The 18,223-nt window shown below is 36.7% G+C and overlaps 1 protein-coding gene across 1 annotated transcript in view; it reads right to left on the reverse strand.

The window, feature by feature from the left end:
• Positions 1-16,580, reverse strand: part of LOC308276054 (uncharacterized protein C18orf63) — a gene marked incomplete at its 3' end in the record, with an annotated part of 28,494 nt that extends 11,914 nt beyond the window's left edge. The window contains exons 1-7 of the mRNA XM_080714661.1: positions 16,444-16,580; positions 13,968-14,046; positions 11,808-11,864; positions 6,966-7,077; positions 6,375-6,416; positions 4,860-4,936; positions 699-808 (exon numbers count right to left, since the gene is read on the reverse strand). Of these exons, the coding sequence (XP_080570787.1) occupies positions 699-808; positions 4,860-4,936; positions 6,375-6,416; positions 6,966-7,077; positions 11,808-11,864; positions 13,968-14,046; positions 16,444-16,577 (611 nt within the window). The 5' untranslated portion in view covers positions 16,578-16,580. The remainder of the gene's footprint in view (positions 1-698; positions 809-4,859; positions 4,937-6,374; positions 6,417-6,965; positions 7,078-11,807; positions 11,865-13,967; positions 14,047-16,443) is intronic.
• Between the last annotated feature and the right edge of the window lie 1,643 nt (positions 16,581-18,223).

Consider the following 18,223-nt stretch of genomic DNA (forward strand, 5'->3'; position numbering starts at 1 on the left):
ACACACACACACACACACACAGATTTAAAAAAAGAGATAGAAAGAAAACTCAATATAGAGCATTGACAGGGTTAAAGCTATTTAGCTCATTACTTTTGAGAAGAATTTTATTCTGTGCCTATCAACTAGACATACTTAATAAAATTACCCAACACATCAAAAAGAAAATAATTGAATGGACTAGAGTCACACTGTTCCCTAGCTACCTCTTCCCTGCTTCAATGCTTAAATTATGCTACTAGTTTATTAAAGTTCATTTTCCTGAGCAAGTTAAAATTTCATCTCAGTAGTCTTGTTTATATTAGTAATTCAATCATTTTCTGAAGATAGTACAAACTAAAAACTCAGCTCATATAAAATTATAACGCATCATTGTTATGTACAAATTTACAAAGTTTTGGTATTATAACTATGAAATTTGTCATCTAATAATGAGAAATGTAGAAACTACTGATTTCTAAAAAACTTACTCTAAGCAAAGTGCAAATGTATGAAATTATTTTAATAATATAATAAAGGAAACATCTGGCTATTATAAGTATGACAGCATTATTCTGGTACCTTTTTAAAGTTATAATTCAGTTTCTAAAATTTGTCAAAATGGTTCATACTTTTGCACATATCAATGCTAAAGAAGAAATAGAAGAGGAAATACTGTACTTTAAATCTACCTTAGATAGTACAAACTAAAATCTTACCTTGGCAAAATGTAGCACCAGTTGCTCAAAATGGAATGTCTCTCAATGACAGCATTCTTGTTAGTATGAAAATTTTCTACAATACTCTGAGAAATGTCAAACTCCTTTAGCTTTTAATTGAAATGATTTTAACGTGTAAGTCCTCAAAGAATTTGACAAATGAAACATTAAAATACATATCTCTATTCTCATGTGCAGTTGGATTACTAAGTACTTTTAAAGGTTTACGTTTTATTTAATCATGCACAACTATTTTACATAATGTAATCAATGTATCAAAATACCATTTCTCCTCTGTACAGTATATCAAATATTTCATGCCTTCCCTTTTATCCTCTGAACCATGACTCCTGTGAGGCATTTCTTAAAGTCAGTCAGAGGGAGGGGGGCTTCAGGAGAGGTGAGAAAATGAAGAATTATGGGTGAAAGGACAGTATATTAAGACTGGAGAGACTGGCTTACAGCTGTTCACTCCCTTTAATCTCCATAGCATTTTTTGAGGAAACAATATTCTATCCTTACTGCCTCTGCCTTTTCAAGGACCTCCAGCCAAATTAGTCAACTTTATTTCCTAGAAAAGACACTAGTATCTTGGTGATATACTTGCTTAAAGCATTGCCCACACTCTGATTTGTCTGAGTCCTACCACTCAAAGCCATACAGGATTGAATCTTGTCCCATCTCCTCTATGTCCAGTGGCTAATACTCAGAATTTCTATTGCATTCTTTAAAACTAATGGAAATAAGAGAAGAAAAACATGAATAGAAGGAGAGGAAGATAAGATGTGTTGAGTAAAAAGCTCAGTGTTAGAGCATATTCAAGGCCCTGAGTTGGATACCTACCGACCTAACACACACACACACTCACACACACACACACACACACACACACACACACACGTGCGCGATAAAATAAAAATAAAGCAAGAATACTCAGAATGCATAAGGATACATAGCATCTTGTATACAAGAAATAAATCCGACCCTGTAATGTACTGTGCTTATGAAATCAGTTGCCTAAGCTGTATGATAACAAAAAATAGTTGGGGCAGCATGACCATGAATGTCAGAAAAGATGAAGGTAGATACAGGCAGATAAATAAACTGAGGGAAAACACTACCTAAAATGGAATTCACAAAGATAGGTTCAAATATTCATAGCCCAGGACTTCTTGCATATACCTACATTCACAGTATCAGTTCATATCCTGGTGGGTACTGTCAGCACTATTCAGAGACTCAAGCCAATTGCTGCTGGGATCTCTGTAATACCAGCACTTGTCTATATTGGTCTTTCTCAACAAAGACTTTTCTAAAGACTGGCACCCTACTCAACTGCTCACCATATATCCCAATTTAATGCTAACTCTGTATATTTATTTACTCAAATATGCTTATAAAGTATCCGTATGTGACTAAAAAATACTAAAACAGGTACTCAATAAATATTTCTTCCTTCTTAAAATGTCAATCAAAAGAATTTGGACTTAATTTTATAGGTAATATTGAGATACAGAGATATTTAGATTGGAGAACTTTGAGATATAGACTTCTGCTGAGTATGAGGAAGAATTAGAGAATAAAGTAGAAGGGGAAAGATTGGAAACCACAAAGCCTAGATGGAGATGAGTTGAATGGTCCAGGCAAAAGGCAAGGTTCTAGCTGGGTGCGGTGGAGCACACCTGTAATCCCAGTAATTGGGAGGCTGAGACAGGAGGACGGCAGATTCAAGACCAGCCTCAGCAACCTAGGGAGGCTTTTTGCAACTTAGTAAGATCCTGTTTTAAACGCCAATCTCAATGTCATGTATGCGGAAGGGAGGAGTGAGAAGGGAGCAGGGGAGAGCTCACCAAATGCCGTGTGCATGTACATCTCCATCACTAGAAACTACTTTACAACGTGGGGCCACAAAGCACCAATAAAAGTATGTATGTGTGTGTGTGTGTTTATTTATTTGTTTATTTATTTATGGCACTGGGGATGGAATCCAGGGGCTTTCTACCTTCGGGCTATACTCCCGGACCTATTTTGTATTTTATTTGGAAATAGGGTCTCACTAAGTTGCTGAGAGCCTCACTACGTAGCTGAGGCTGGCTTCGAACCTGTGAGATCCTCCGGTCTCAGCCTCCCAAGTGCTGGGATTACAAGCATGCGCCACCATGCCCAGCTCCAATATAGTATTTAAAAATAAAAAATAAAAAAGACTGTGGGTGTAGCTCAGAGGTAGAATGCCTTGGGTTCAATCCTCAGCACATATATACACATATATACACACATATATATGTGTGTGTGCGTATATATATATATATATATATATATATATATATATATATATATATATATGTGTAGTTCTAAATGAGAACAGTGAAAATCGAGACAGACAAGAGCCAATTTACAGAGAGCAAAGTAGGTTCAAAGACAGAATGAATACAGGACATGAGACAGGAAGAACCAAAGTGACTCTGAAGTTCCTAGGTAAATAGCGTATTGGCTTTTGATGACAATAGCCAAAAGAGGAAATGCAAAGAAAGAACATATTTTGGGGTTGGGGAGAGTGACAAAAAGCAAAGCAAAACAAAAAATGGCCGGGTGTGGTGGCGCACGCTTATAATCCCCGCGCTTGGGAGGCAGAGACAGGAGGATCGTGCAGGTTCGAAGCCAGCCTTGCTGGCTTAAGAGACCGTTTACAAATAAAATATAAAATGGGGCTGGGAGTGTAGCCTGGAGTTAGAAGGGTTCCATCCCCAGTACCACCAAAAAAAAAAAATGCTCATTTTTAGATACAATCAAGACTGAGTGCCATTGGTCCATTTATGTGAAAGTGTGCAAGAGAGGACAGAGAAGTTGCAAGTATTCAAGATTATCTGGGAAGTGCTGGTGTAGAGGTTGAAGCCACTGGAATGGCTGAGCTTGTTTAGGGAAAGAGGAGAACCTGAAAATGGAAACCTTGGGAACATCAACATCAAAGTGATAAAAGAAAGAACCATGGATGAATATTAGCAGATTCCATAAAAAGCAGCCTTAGAGAAACCAAGAAAAGAGATGATTTCAAGAATAAGATGATAGAAAATAGTGTATGTGTTGCAAAGATTCCAAGAACTCCTTCAGACATCTTTGTCAACTCTGAAGTAATACAGCTTCTATAAAATGTGTGTTGCCAAGCACTGCTATGTAACTGCTGTGGTTTACTGGAGCTCTTCATACCCTTTCAGGACTCGTCTCAAGATGAGGCCCTGTGGGGACTCCTGGCTTGCAAGGCCACCTCTCTGCAGTGCTGTGTGCATGCGCACTAGGTCTGCACCTGTAGCTCTCTGGGGCCGGCAAATCTGAAACAAGGAACCGAGCAAGCGAGAGAGCGTGGTGAAGCAAGAAAGAGCTGGAGGACGGCTCTGGATCTGGAATCTCTCAGGACCTTTAAGACCCTGCTTCTCGACTGCCTTGCTTTTGAAATCCCAACAGCCATCATTTCCAAACTCCTACTCTATGCCACAGGCTGTGTGAGTCACTTCATGTTTGCTACCCACTGACATCACGACCCTATGAGGTAGATATTGTTACCTCTACTTCCCAAAAACATGAGATTTAAGGAGAGTAAGTAACAGGCCTGGAGTGTCGCAGCAAACACTGAGAGAGGGCACCATGATGAGAAAGCTGAAAATGGAACAAAATTGCTAAGAGAAAGAAACATGGGTGAAATACTAGAGGACTCTATGCCTGCACGGAAGCCTGCGTGGCCGCTGGACACCGAGATGGACTCTACGCCTGCACGGAAGCCTGCGTGGCTGCTTGCCTCTGGCCAGTGTTGGCAGGCGTTCTCCTCTGCTGGTACTCAGATAGAAACTTTTGGGAGAAAAGATTGTGTCTTCCATCCTCATCTTTCACGTACATGAAGGACACACAATAATTGTCTATAGAATAGAAACAAATTTGTTTCTAGGTGCTCATTTCCCCAATTTTTCATATACCTAAAATTTTTTCTTTAATGAAGAATATTGAGAACAATATAAATATACAGAGTATTAGTAGTATAGATTTTTCCCCTATGATACAAAAACTTTCCTATCATACTTCATATTAAAAATTAAATTCTAACAGCATTTATTAACAATAATATGCATTATACAGTAAATAAAATAAATATAGAAATCAAACATGTGGTACCTCAGGTGGTGGCAGTCTGATGGTGCAAACTTCTATACTTAGACAAATCTGAGTCTCTGTTACATTGATGTCTAATACTGAAAGAAAATTATTGTGAACTGTCTAGAATTATTATTCCTTCCTATGAAGCTGAGTATTTAAAGTAATAAAATTATTTTACCTTGATTTATTTACAAACAGATTTTTAACATATGCAGTAAAATTAAAATAATTACCATATAATATTTGGCAATTTACAGATAAGACATCTAAATGAGGACAAAGGTATTAAACAACATGTATATATATATGTAAGAGAGGTCATAAGGTGGGATTAAAATAGGAAAACTTAGACATCCTACAGTTGAGAAGAAAGCCTGACAAATACTTATACAAGTCTAATATATATTTTATACCAAAAATGGAGACCATCCTACTCTAAACTCTGGAGATGTCCTACCCCAGGCTTCTGAACTGAATAGTATTTTACTAACAAATTTCCTTAAATATACTGGAAGTTATCGTTCAGCCCCCCTGAGGCCTGTCCCTCCTTCTGACAAGCCAGGACAGTGCTGACCTCATGAAGGGATAATTATCTGATGAAAGCATGCAGGGGATCTGGAGTACTAGTGACACTGTTTGACCTGAGAACTGATTACAAGGACATATTTACTTTGTGAAAACTTAATGACTATACAATTACAATTTTTGAGTTCTGCCTTAGTATATTAATTTCAGAGTGAAATTAAAAATGGACTGGGGGTATAGCTTGGAGGTAGAATTCTCCTGAGTTCAATACCCAGTACCACACAAGAAAAAGACGACCCTGGTCTTATACCCCCAGTCCATTTTTATGTTTTTTTTTTTTTTTGAAACAGGGTCTTGCTGGGTTTCTGAGAATCTTGCTAAGTTACAGAGGCTAGTCTTGAATATGTGATCCTCCTGTCTCAGCCTCCCAAGTGGTGTGTGTGTCACCATGCCTGGCCATAGGTCATTAGAACTACCATGGTTGACTAGTAATTTCAACTGTGGGCTCACAATTCCCACCTATTTATATCTCAGGACTAGAGTTTAAGAATCTAACAGCAGTATGATGATGCAAATCAATAAAAGGATTAGATTGGACCTTAGAGTAAACAGTGTACTTTAGATTATCTGTATCCCTTTAGGCAGTTTTTTTAATGGAGAAAAAGAATGTTCTCATAATACTAAAGTTTCAACTTACATTTGTACTAACAGAACTTTTATGTGATTATGCACACTTTTATGTGATTACTTGCAGATTAAAAAATTTTCGGTCATAATTTTCTTTAAGTACAGACAATAAAATATAGTTTCTTTCCCAATTAAGACAAGGTATTATGTATTTTGAAAAAGGAGTGATTTTTCAAGTGTAATTGTGATTACAATAATATATAATTAGATCCTGATATAACTTAATCATTGAGATAATTAACAACCCAATGATCCATAGTATTTTTTTAAAATAACTATTCTTTATACCATTTATATATTTACTTGTGCATTCTTACTTACCAACAGCATTTTGCTTCCCCATTCGAGAAAGAAAATTTCTTCCTTAAAAAAGCCATAGAATATGCCATATTATTATAACTCAGAAATAATTATGCTTGATAAAGCCTTTTGATAAGAGGTTATCAAATCTAAGAAAAACACTTTAAAGTAAAATTATATAAAGGAATATCTTGACAGATCAGAGAAAAATGTAGTATTCAAAAAGTATCTCTGATTAAAAGAACAGAAACCCCCCAATTTCTCTCCAATATTCATCTCTCATTATAAGATACTTAGAAAACCTCAATAAATTTCAGGATAGCCTTTTGGTGCTAACAATATTGTGTTCAGTTTATCAAAATATCTAATAACACATATATTCCTAAGTATCAAGCACAAAATAATAAAAAAAATTTAAAGAAGTATCAACAGGTCTCTATTTACAATCCCCAAATAAGGAGATAAGATTTATGTCATTACCTTGCTTGAGAATGCTTACTTGGAACTGTTCTAAGAACTATTCCCTTAGGATAAGATATCTTGAAATTAAAAAGATACACATAGTAGAAGTAATCCAGTTCAGAGCACCCGATGGCTGACAGACACAGTTACCTTGTACCAAGAGATGGGCAGTTCTATTCCAGGCTGGAGCAAGTCTAGCTGAGAGTGAATATGAAAGGCAATTTTGAAGGATTACAGGAATTACTCTTTGTGGAGCGTCCATCTATAAATATTAAAAGGCAAAATGGACAAATTAGAGCACTTACTATGTCCCTATAAACTCACAGAAAATGTCTACATGTTTATACCACCACCCAAAAAACTAGGCCTTTTTTTTTTTTTTTTTACAGTACTAGGATGGAACTCAGGGGCATTCTAACTCTGAGCCACACCCCCAGCTCTGGTTTTTTTTTTTTTTTAATTTATTCTTTATTTTGAAACAAGGTCTCACTGAATTGCAAAGGGCCTCACTAAGTAGCTGAGGCTGGCTACGGACCACGATCCTCCTGTCTCAGCCTCCCAAATGCTGGGATTACAAGAGTGTACCACCACACCCAGCCTAAAACTAGACCATTTTAGATAAAAATCATAGTCATTGCTATGGTTAATGCTACTTGGTATTTTTTTTTTTTTTTTTTTTTTTTTGGTGGTACTAGGGGTAGAACTCAGAGGCTTTCTACCTCCGGGCTATACTCCCAGACCTATTTTATATTTTATTTAGAAATAGGGTCTCACTAAGTTCCTGAGAGTCTTACTAAGTAGCTGAGGCTGGCTTTGAACCTGTGTGATTCTCCTGTCTCAGCCTCCCAAGCGCGGGGATTACAAGCGTGCCTCACCACGCCCGGCTCAACTACCTGGTATTAAAGAAGTATTAATATATACTCACTTCAAAACCATCAGTATTGCCAAGCTATATGGCCAAAGTATCCTGTTACCCTGGCCCAGTAAGCTTAATAAGAGTAAGCTTAATGAGAGCGCTTGTGCTGAGAACTGTATTCTACTCCACATAAAGGAACAGAGTAATCTTGTAATATTTTTTCATTATTGTTCACTCTAGTTCAACATCAGAAATGTTTAACCACTTTCATGGATATATCTGCAACCAACAAAATATCTTTATTTGTACAAAGTTTTAAAAATCAAGACTTTCACATCTGACCAATAAGTTATGGGACCCAGATTTATCATCCCATTTGCAATCTCTAAGAAACTGGCCAAATAAGGCTTACGCACTTTCTTGGCATGCTCTAGGCCCTGGGTTTCCATCCTAGTACTGCAAAAACAAAACAAAACAAAACTCCAAATCTGGGAAGGTTACATAAAACAATGACTTGTACAGGTATTAGACTTCAGGCAGCAAAGGAGAATGATCCCCAAGAGCTACAACACCAGCAGGATGAGCCCTGACTTCCCCAGCTTATTGATTAAAGAGAGTGAACAGGCTACAGTTAAGAGAGGGGACTCCAAGAGCTTAGCAGGCTTCCTGAATTGAAGAGACAGAGCTGGTAGTCTAGGGAGGCCAAAGGAGCTGGTTTTTAATCTGGGAATGAACTACTGGAGTAGAGACAGCTACACAGAGCAAACTCTAGCGGCTGATAGAGTCCCCGGTGAGCATCCAGCTGAGCACAGACAGGCACCTGCATGTGAGGAGACCACCCAACGTGGATAAGAACCAAAGCAGTTTGCCCTACAGACATCTGTGAAAATACAGCCCAGAAGAAAAAGCTGTTCTTGTGTCCTTGTGTCTGAGGGGGAGGGGAGGGAGAAGAGGGAAATTCCTTAATGTACATGACGTACATTCATAAATATGTCAGTCACTAAGCCAAACATGAGGAGGGAGGGGAAGGGAATGGGGGGAGTGGGGAAGGGCTGAATGAGTGATGTGCGTGTGTGCCTCCCCAACTTGTACCCCATTAAGACAGATGACTACAATGCACCAATAAAAATTTTTTAAAAAGTGAGCAAGCCAAGAATTGTCTCTCAATTTTATCCACCCCTCATTTTTGTACCATTTTGATTTCTGGTAAATGTTTCCAGGACAAACTTGAATAATTAGCATAATAATTAGCGTGGGATGGAATCAATGCTTGTCAGTTTGTTTCATAGAGAATTCACTTAAGGCCACTATTGGTAGGATTCCAGGCAGCAGGTTGAGGTCATCCTACAAAGCCGATCTCAATCATGGCTCCAAGGACCCAGATCCAAGAGGCTGAACAAATCCTATAAACCACCAGAGTCTGTCTTAAAAAGACAGTGGTTTTCTTTTTAATTTTGTTGACTTCCCCCTTGTACTAAGGAATTAATCCAGATATGGCAGTACATATCAGCATACACTCAGCCTTGACACGCAAGAAAGGCAGTTTGGGGCAAGTGTATGATTGACAGCCATTTTGGCTGGTGACCTGAAATGACATCACCTATCATTTCAGCTAAGGTCAGGAGCAGATTCTGAACCACATCTTCTAGTAGATGACTCCATTATATGAAGAATTACTCACAGGGTGTGTATAAACAACAAATTAGTCATTCTAGAAAGCTATCTTCCATATAACCAAGGGTGGCCTCATTCTGAAAGCTGTGGTTGTCTGAGATTACTGATATAATTTAAATGAGAAAAAGATAAATCCACAATTACAGGCAAAAATTTTAATACTCCACTCTCAAAACTGACTGAAGTATACAGAAAATAAGTGAGAATAAGGTAGACTTAACAACACTACCAACCAATGTGACACAGGTAAGAGCAGAATACAAAATTAAGAGTAACAAAAAGAGCCGGGCGTGGTGGCGCACGCTTGTAATCCCCATGCTTGGGAGGCTGAGACAGGAGGATCACGCAGGTTCGAAGCCAGCCTCAGCTACTTAGTGAGGCTCTCAGCAACTTAGTGAAGACCTGTTTTCAACTAAAATATGAAATAGGTCTGGGAGTATAGCCTGGAGATAGAAAAGCCTCTGGGTTCCACCCCCAGTACAACACACACACACACACACACACACACACACACACACACACACACGAATAACAAAAAGAGCAGAATATACATTTTTATCAAGGGAATATTTACTAACATAGATTATATTCTGGGCCATAAATGAGTCTCAATACATTTTTAAAACTTTGAATTATATAAAACATGTACCTTAACAACAATTAAATGAAAAATCAATAGCAGAAAGTTCCTTGAAAATGCCAAATATTTGCAAACTATATAACATACTTCTAAATAACTCATAGGTCAATGAGGACATGAAATGGAAATTAGAAAATATTTCTAAGTGAAAAAAATAAAGACAAAACATACACTTAAGATGAAATGGACAGTAGTAAGTATCTAAATTAGAAAAGAAAGATATCCTGAAATAAATGACCTCAGCTTCCACTTTAGGAAACTAGAAAAAGAAGTCCATGCAGAGCCCAAAGTGTAAGAAAAGTAATAATAAAGACCAAAATAAAAATAAATGAAATACAAAAAAAACAGAAAAAATTAATCAACCGGAAGCTTATTCTATGAGATGATCAGTAAGATTGCCAGGTCTCTAATAGACTTAGGTGGGGGAGGAGATGACACACATGACCAATTCATGAATAAGAAAAGTGACGTCACTTCAGGTTCTACAAAAAGAAACATACGAGATTATTAGCTACCGAAGCCAATAAATTTAACAATTTAGATTAAATGAACATTCTTTGAAATAGATAACCTGAATATCCCTATTACCTATGAAATAGATCAAACTTTTAGTTAAAATTCTCCTAGGCTTAAGATCAGATAGCTTTATTGGTGAATTTTATCAAACATTTATGAAAATTTTGTAAAATTTGACACAAACTCTTCTAAAACCTTTTATAAAAGGGTTTTTTTTCTACTAGAAGATTCTATGGGCAGAGACTTTCATCTGATTCACAGCTTTATCTCCAGAAACAAGTACAGTACAGGTATCAATATCTGCTGACCATATTTACTATTACATAAGAAACATCAACATCAAGGAAAATTAAGCATAACTATAAAGACTCAGAATCTTCAGATGACCAAAGGTTTTTCTTAGCAAAAGATTTAACCATAATTTTTCCTCAGCAATACTGTTTTCTCAACGATTGTGACTGATGGCTGAAATAAATGTTAAGGTTTATTCAAAGCCTTCTCAGGGAACTGCATTGCATCTCCAGGTACTCTGCAACCTTATCATATTCAGAGAATCTAAGGGTAACATCTCTCCTTGGGGCCAACCAGAACCTCCGTGTCTTGAACCCCAGGAGACCGAGGGACCTAGGGCAGCAGTGATAGCTGGCAGGCTACTAGAATAACCAAGGATACAGGCCACAGAGGTACAGGGAGAATATGAAGCAAGAATTCGCCAACTCTGTTGACCTGATTAACTGAGATAAGGAGGTGCTCAACTCTACGTACTCATTTTTTTTCATTGCTAAGGTTCAAAAGATCATCCCCAGAGAGAATACATGCTTTACTCCTCCATAAGTTAGATATACAATTGTATACAATAACTCAACTTCTCTGGGCTTCATTTCCTTCACTTGTTTAAAGATGTACAGGTGCTGGAAGTGGTGGTGCACACTGTAATCCCAGTTCTTGGGAGGCTGAGAAAAGAGGATCGCAGATTCAAGGCAGCCTAAGCAACTTAGCAAGACCCTATTTTCAAATAAATTAAGCCCCCACACTCATACACATACAAAAATATGTGTATGGTAAATAAGATTAGACCACATACAATTCCTGCAGTAAAGTACTTAACAAAAAATAAGCCTCTTTCTCTCTTTCTGTATTAAATAGCACAAAATAATTGTTTGGGGAAAATATTGGTGGGCTCCTTCACACACATCACAATAGTTTATGAGAATGGTGCTCCAATTCTGTTTGCTGACAAAAGAAACTAAATACTCACACAGTCATATAAGTACATTGAAAATTATTATCCCTTAAAACAACTTACCTTAGCTCCATATTTTTCAATATGTGCATTAAGTTTCCCAGTTTTAAAGAATGGTATCTGTAACAAAAATGAACATCTGTAAAAAGCACTAAACACAAATATATAATTAAAGTAATAAATATATAAAGATTTTAAGCATGATACGGTAGAAGGCACAGAATCAGGGTATCACTCTAACCAGATTTTATGCCTGGAAATTGTGCTAATCATCCTCCACTGAACTAGAACCTGTAGGTGCCTTGTCAAAGCAAGGGAAGCCTTTCTGATAGTGACATGACCCCAGAAACCACATAAAGGAAGAGGCCAGCAAATCTCATATGGACAGTCTTCACTTTTTTCTTGATGTATGATAGATCCTTGGACTTGAATAAAAAAAATGGACATAAATGGAAGTTCACATTTAATGATGTAAGTGTTCTACCTTGTTAATAAAGGAAATACAAATTAAAGTATGAGTTATATAAGTTCAATGAAGCACTGCCCATAAATAACACAAAACTGAAAATTCAGATGTGTAATAAAAAGGTTTAAATGTATTATGGCATAGCTATATAATGAAATGTTTCACAACATTAAAAATGAGGAAGATACATGTACTAACATGTAAAGATATAAAGGAGAAGTTATTAAATATAAAGGGCGAGTTTCAAAAACAGTCTGTATAACAATCCCAAGTTCCACTTTATTTTGGTTTTTAATAGGATATAATTTATAAGAAAACAAAACATTAAAAAATAGATATAGACTTTTTTCTATTATTCTTGCTAAGATTAAGATATTTGACTTTACTAGAATTCTAAAACAATGTTATCCTTCCTTAAAGACTTTAAGGTAGGAAAGAACACAAGAGATATCAGTCTACATATTTTCTAATAGCTATCTTTATTAAAACTATATTAAATATAAGAAGACAAAATGAGGACATGTTGTCAAGACTCTGAAGAAAAATAAAAGAACTAAAGGTTGTGGATGATTTGCAAGCATTGCTAATAGATGTTTATTTCACCAGATTCGAGTAATTAAAATCTTAAAAGAATTTTCAGGAGGATTTTTGTAAAAAATATCAGGATGATATGATTTTGCTAAAGACTTTTGGTACTTCATTGTCATTCCAGTCATATGCATCAAGGGAAAAAGTATCTAGTTCTTACTTTACAATGTCTAAAATTTTTAAAATAAATGTTTAATATATTAAAATCCCTAAATTAATAGCAATATTAATGATATTAATACAAGTTCTTTAAAAGACATTTGAAGCTGGGTGTGGTGGCACACGCTTGTTATCCCAGCATTCGAGAGGTTGAGACCAGAGGATTGCGGTTCGCGGACAGCCTCAGCTACTTAGTGAGGCTTCCCTCACTACCCCCCCCAAAAAAAAATAGACATTTGATGTATTGAAATGAAAGATTTCAGCCAGGCATGGTGCCTCATGCTTGTAATCCCAGTACTTGGGAGGCTGAGACAGGAGGATATGGGTTCTCGGCCAGTCTCAGCTATTTATTTATTTATTTAGTTTTGGTATTGGGGTTCCTAGAAACCCTTCTACCTCCCGGCTACACTCCCAGACCTATTTTTATACTTTTTTATTTGGAAACAGGGTATCTTAAGCCAGCGCGGCTGGCTTCGAACCTGCGCGATCCTCCTGTCTTTGCCTCCGAAGCTCAGGGATTACAAGCGTGCGCCACCACACCTGGCGTTTCAGCCTCAGCTAATTAGTGAGGCCCTCTGAAACTTAGTGAGGCTCTGTTTCCAAATAAAGAATAAAAAATAAGGCTAGAGGTGAAGCTTAGAGGTAGAATGCCCCTGGATTCAATCCCCAGCACCACACACACAAAAAAAAGATTTCTTACTTTATATTGAGCATAACTCTAAATAACAAAACATGATAAAAGGAATTAAGTCCATGCTATCGCTAAAAGTTATGTTTTATTCATTGTCTTAGTGTTAATGACAGAGAAAACTAAATATTAAATTAGAATCACAAAGAAGTATTTAAAAACCATGCATATCAAAATTAGTCTGTTTATGGGTAAAAAACTACACCATAGAGTGATTAATCCTTATAAACATCCTTAAATCTTGTTTACAATACCTAAGTTATTATAGTTATTATCAGTATTATAGTTATTATCAGTATTGCTCCTAGTAAGTTATACTAACCGACATTACCACCCAAATCTGGTTTAATATTTCAGGCACAGGTGATGTAAGAATATCCTCATGTAAAAACAGCAATTGCCTGTGGGGAAAGAATGTATTAATCTTAAAGTGAACTTACCTGCTTTATCCTTCCACTTTCTCGGAACATTTAGAACATTTGCTTAGATAACATTTTAAATTTCTTCAGGACAAGTGCTGTGCTTGTAGACTTCTGCACCTCTTCCCACACTTGGTGTGGTACCTTGAACACTGTAGGAACTCAGCCAATACGAGATATGAACTAAGAGAATTATGAAGTTTTAATGCTGGCATTAATCTGAGAAATTGTCTCCGCATCTGAGTTTCTCAACCTCTTTCATCTTGGAAACTAAATTCCTTTATAAAAATTTCAATTATTTCCCAACTATAGACTTAAAGCAATCTAAGCACTGTGAGGAATATACCTGTTTAATTCCTGTTTCTTCTACTGTCCTTTACCAACAGTGGTGGGCGAGAGACCGTAGGCAAGAGTGTAGGGCTCACCTATCAGTGAAGCTGCAATGACCTCAAACTTAAAACTATTAACTGGATTCTTTTCCTTCAAAAATGTAATTCTTCTCAAGCCAGAGAGAAGTGAGTAGTGATTTTAGTTTAGTTTTCAACTGAAAAAGTGTACTTAACAACAAAATTTGTCACAGTTCAAATTGCTATCATTTTGTTTCAAAGGCCTAGGAAAAGCTAACCAAACACAAAAGGGATCACAGGTGGTTATGAAACAATTTCAACAATACTAATCATGAAAGAAACAAGCTTAGATGACCATGACTATGTGCCTGGGTTGCCTCCAAATGCAGATGGGAAGCCGGGCATGGTGGTGCTTGGGAGGCTGAGACAGGAGGATCCAGTCCTTGGCCAGCTTCAGCTCCTCAGTGAGGCCCTCCACAACTTAGTGAGACCCTGTTTCAAAATAAAGAATAAAAAATTGGGCTGGGGTGTAGCTCTGAGGTAGAATGTCCCTGGGTTCCATCCCCAGTACTGCAAAAAGAAAGAAAGAAAGAACAAAGAAAGAGCTAGAAAGAAAGAGAGAGAGAAAGAATAGATGGGCCAAGCAGTTTTGGGGGCTTGGAACCCAAATAAAGCAGGTAAAAGGCCCAACCTCACACTATACTCTCTGTTTAGGGGACAGTTACAGGGAGGGTGCGGTAGGAAAGCCTCATTCCATGCACATCAGTGCCTTCAAAGGCAAGCCATGTAAAATCTCACTTTTTTACCTTCTGTATTTCCCAAATAAGTCATGGGCAAGTCCTCAACAGGTATCATTAAGTTGCAAATTAAGCAGGAAGGATATAGACTTCCTCATGCAGTTGGATAAGACAATATACAATAGGAAGAAACCTCTTATAAATAAGAGGAAAATGGAGAAAAATCCAAGACTATCTTCCTCATTTCTTGTCTCTAGTACTCTTTCAGGCATATATTTTTCTCCAAGAAAACCACTTAAAAGATACACCCTGAACCAGGCATGGTGGCATATGTCTGCCCTGTAAATCTCAGTATTTGGGAAACTGAGACAGAAGGATTGCATGTTCAAGGCCAGCCTCAGCAATTTAGCAAGACTCTGTTTCAAAAATAAAATAAAATAGGACTGGGGTATAGCTTAGAGAACATCCCAGTTCATGAATAGAATAGAATAGAATAAAATAAAATAAATAAGCTAAAACAAAATATATTGTCATGTATTCTATAAGTAAATCCTTTGAGTGTTTCAAATTACTTAACGAGCTAATTCATGGTGAGTCCTCAGTAATCATGGATCATACTTTAGGCTTCAACTGATCTATTTTTCAAAAACTATCTTGGGTCAGGTATTTCCAGATAATTCTTGAAGAAATACTTTTCAGTATCCTATATTGACTTGAAAATTAAATTATACTAATATATTCATAGTATCTTTAAGAGCTCTACAATATTTATTATATTAATATTTATAATACAAAGTTATAAACATTTATAGATATAAAATACAAGATTTATAAAAATATATAAACATATATAGTTAAAATAGTAATATTTATTAATTAGTATATCTATATTTTGAGGAGCCTGATTTAATTCAGGAATGTTTGTAGAAATTTTAGATTTTTTAAAAAAGCACATGAGGTCAATATAAAAGCTCAACAATGAGATATCCCATCTCAAGTATTTTATGTCCCTCCTGAAATAGAATCCAATATACTGAATCAAAATTGAATTCCTTTAAGTTAAATACATAGATTGAATAATTTTTAAATTTTTATTGGTACACTCTAGTCATACATCTTAATGCAGTACAAGATGGTAGAGGCATACATGCACACATCACTCAATTAGGCCTTACCTAATTCCCACCCAATTATCTCCCCCCTTTGAATATTTTGCTTTAAAGGAAATATTTCTTAAAACAGCTCTTAAGTTTCTAAAGTTTTATAAGCTTGGTTAGAAGATGTGTTTTTTTTACCTGCACATCTTTATTTGTGAACTCCTAACATCTGCATCTGCCACGCTGTTCCTCAGTGCTACGCGGACAGCACAGAGTTTGCATAAATCTGGTAATGTGAGGAAGAACAGCGACTGTGGCCTGGAATGGTTCATGTTTTCCTGTTGATTATGTGTTTCAGTGATCAGACCTTTAAAAAGGACCTGCAATGAAAAGGTAGTAAACTACTTTTAGTTTACCAACAGGGTTTCAATGCCAACGTAGCACATAATACGTGGAGTTGTCTTAGTGTAAGATAAAACTAGTTACCTTAGTTACCAAACTTTAGCAGTTAAATATCACTGACATTTTAAGATTTTCTACAATTTTCTGGTACAAATTTTATTAAGATATAGTTAACATAATATACAATTCACCCACTTAATGGGTACAATTCCAATTACTGTATTCAGAGTTGTGTAACTATAAATGTAATACATTTCAGAACAGCTTCACTAGTCCAAAAAACAGTTCGGGGTTTTAAACCTACAGTTATGGAGCACAACTGAGCGAGTCCAAATAATACAAAACGCCAGCGAGTTTACTAGGTGCCTGCTTTGCTCTAGGGTCTTACTATGCACCTACCGTATGGCGTTTACTTAATAAGTCCCTTCTACTTCTTGGTTATTCTTAAGTTTTGTTTTCAATGAAACAAAGTAATTCCTCTATCAGTATAATAAATGAAAAATCAAAATGTATAGCTAAGCCTTCTGTGTATCAGATTATTTCTACAAAGTGCCTCAAGGTTGAGGAATATACTATTCATTTTACATAAAAGAAAATGAGAACTTTAAATTGCTAAATGCAGTTTTCCACAAAATTGTTGGACTTTAAAACTTCTATTTGGGATACATTTAACAGTTGCTAATTAATATGCCATATTTTTGAATTTCTTATTTTCTTTTACAAAAAGCTGGAATGCAAATGTAAAGCAACTTATTGAACCTCAAGTACTCTAACATGTACAAAAAAATCGCTGGACGGTAACCTAGGCTTTAGTACTTTAAACTTTGTGAGGTAGAAGAAATAAAATATTAGGTAGAAAGAGACACATTGGGAAAGAAAATTAGTTTTAAAATCTAGAAAGTTCAAAATCTCTTAACACCATCCAATAGGTTGTGTTCTGTCTTAAGCTAAAGCGTCAATGAGCCACACCCTTAAGCCCAACAGCCCCTACCCCACAGAGTCCAGAGGAGAAAGGTCAGAGGAAGTCCAGATCTCCACTGAGGATCCCACCTGCTCCCTCATGGGTTCTAGAAAAGCACTGGAAAAGCATCTGAGCTGCAAAAGGCTCTTGCTGATATTCCCTACATCTTACCATGGCCCGCCTTGCCCCTTGAATCTTCACTTTCCTAAGTTAAAACCTGTCTTTTCTCTGACCAGCATGTCTTTTCTGCCACATAAGCCAAGAACCCTACAGAATGGTTTTTCTATGACAGTACTGTGGAGTGAATCCAGGGCATTTTACCCCTGAACTACATCCCCAGCCCTATTTTTATTTTTGAAGCGGGGTCTAGTGAGACTGATGAGAATCTCACTACTTTCTGAGGCTGTCCTTGAACCTGTAATCTCCCATCACTGACTCCCAAGTGCTGGGATCAAGGGCATAGTGTGTGTGTGTGTGTGTGTGTGTGTGTGTGTGTGTGTGTGTGTGTGTGTGTTACTGGGAAGGAGCCCAGGGGCTTCCTACCGCCGGGCTTCACTTCCAACCTACTTTATTTGGAGACAGGGTCTCACTAGTTGCCGAGTGCCTCGCTAAGTA

This window comes from Muscardinus avellanarius (genome assembly GCF_963383645.1).
Source record: "Muscardinus avellanarius genome assembly, chromosome: 17".
Classification (NCBI taxonomy): Eukaryota; Metazoa; Chordata; class Mammalia; order Rodentia; family Gliridae; genus Muscardinus; species Muscardinus avellanarius.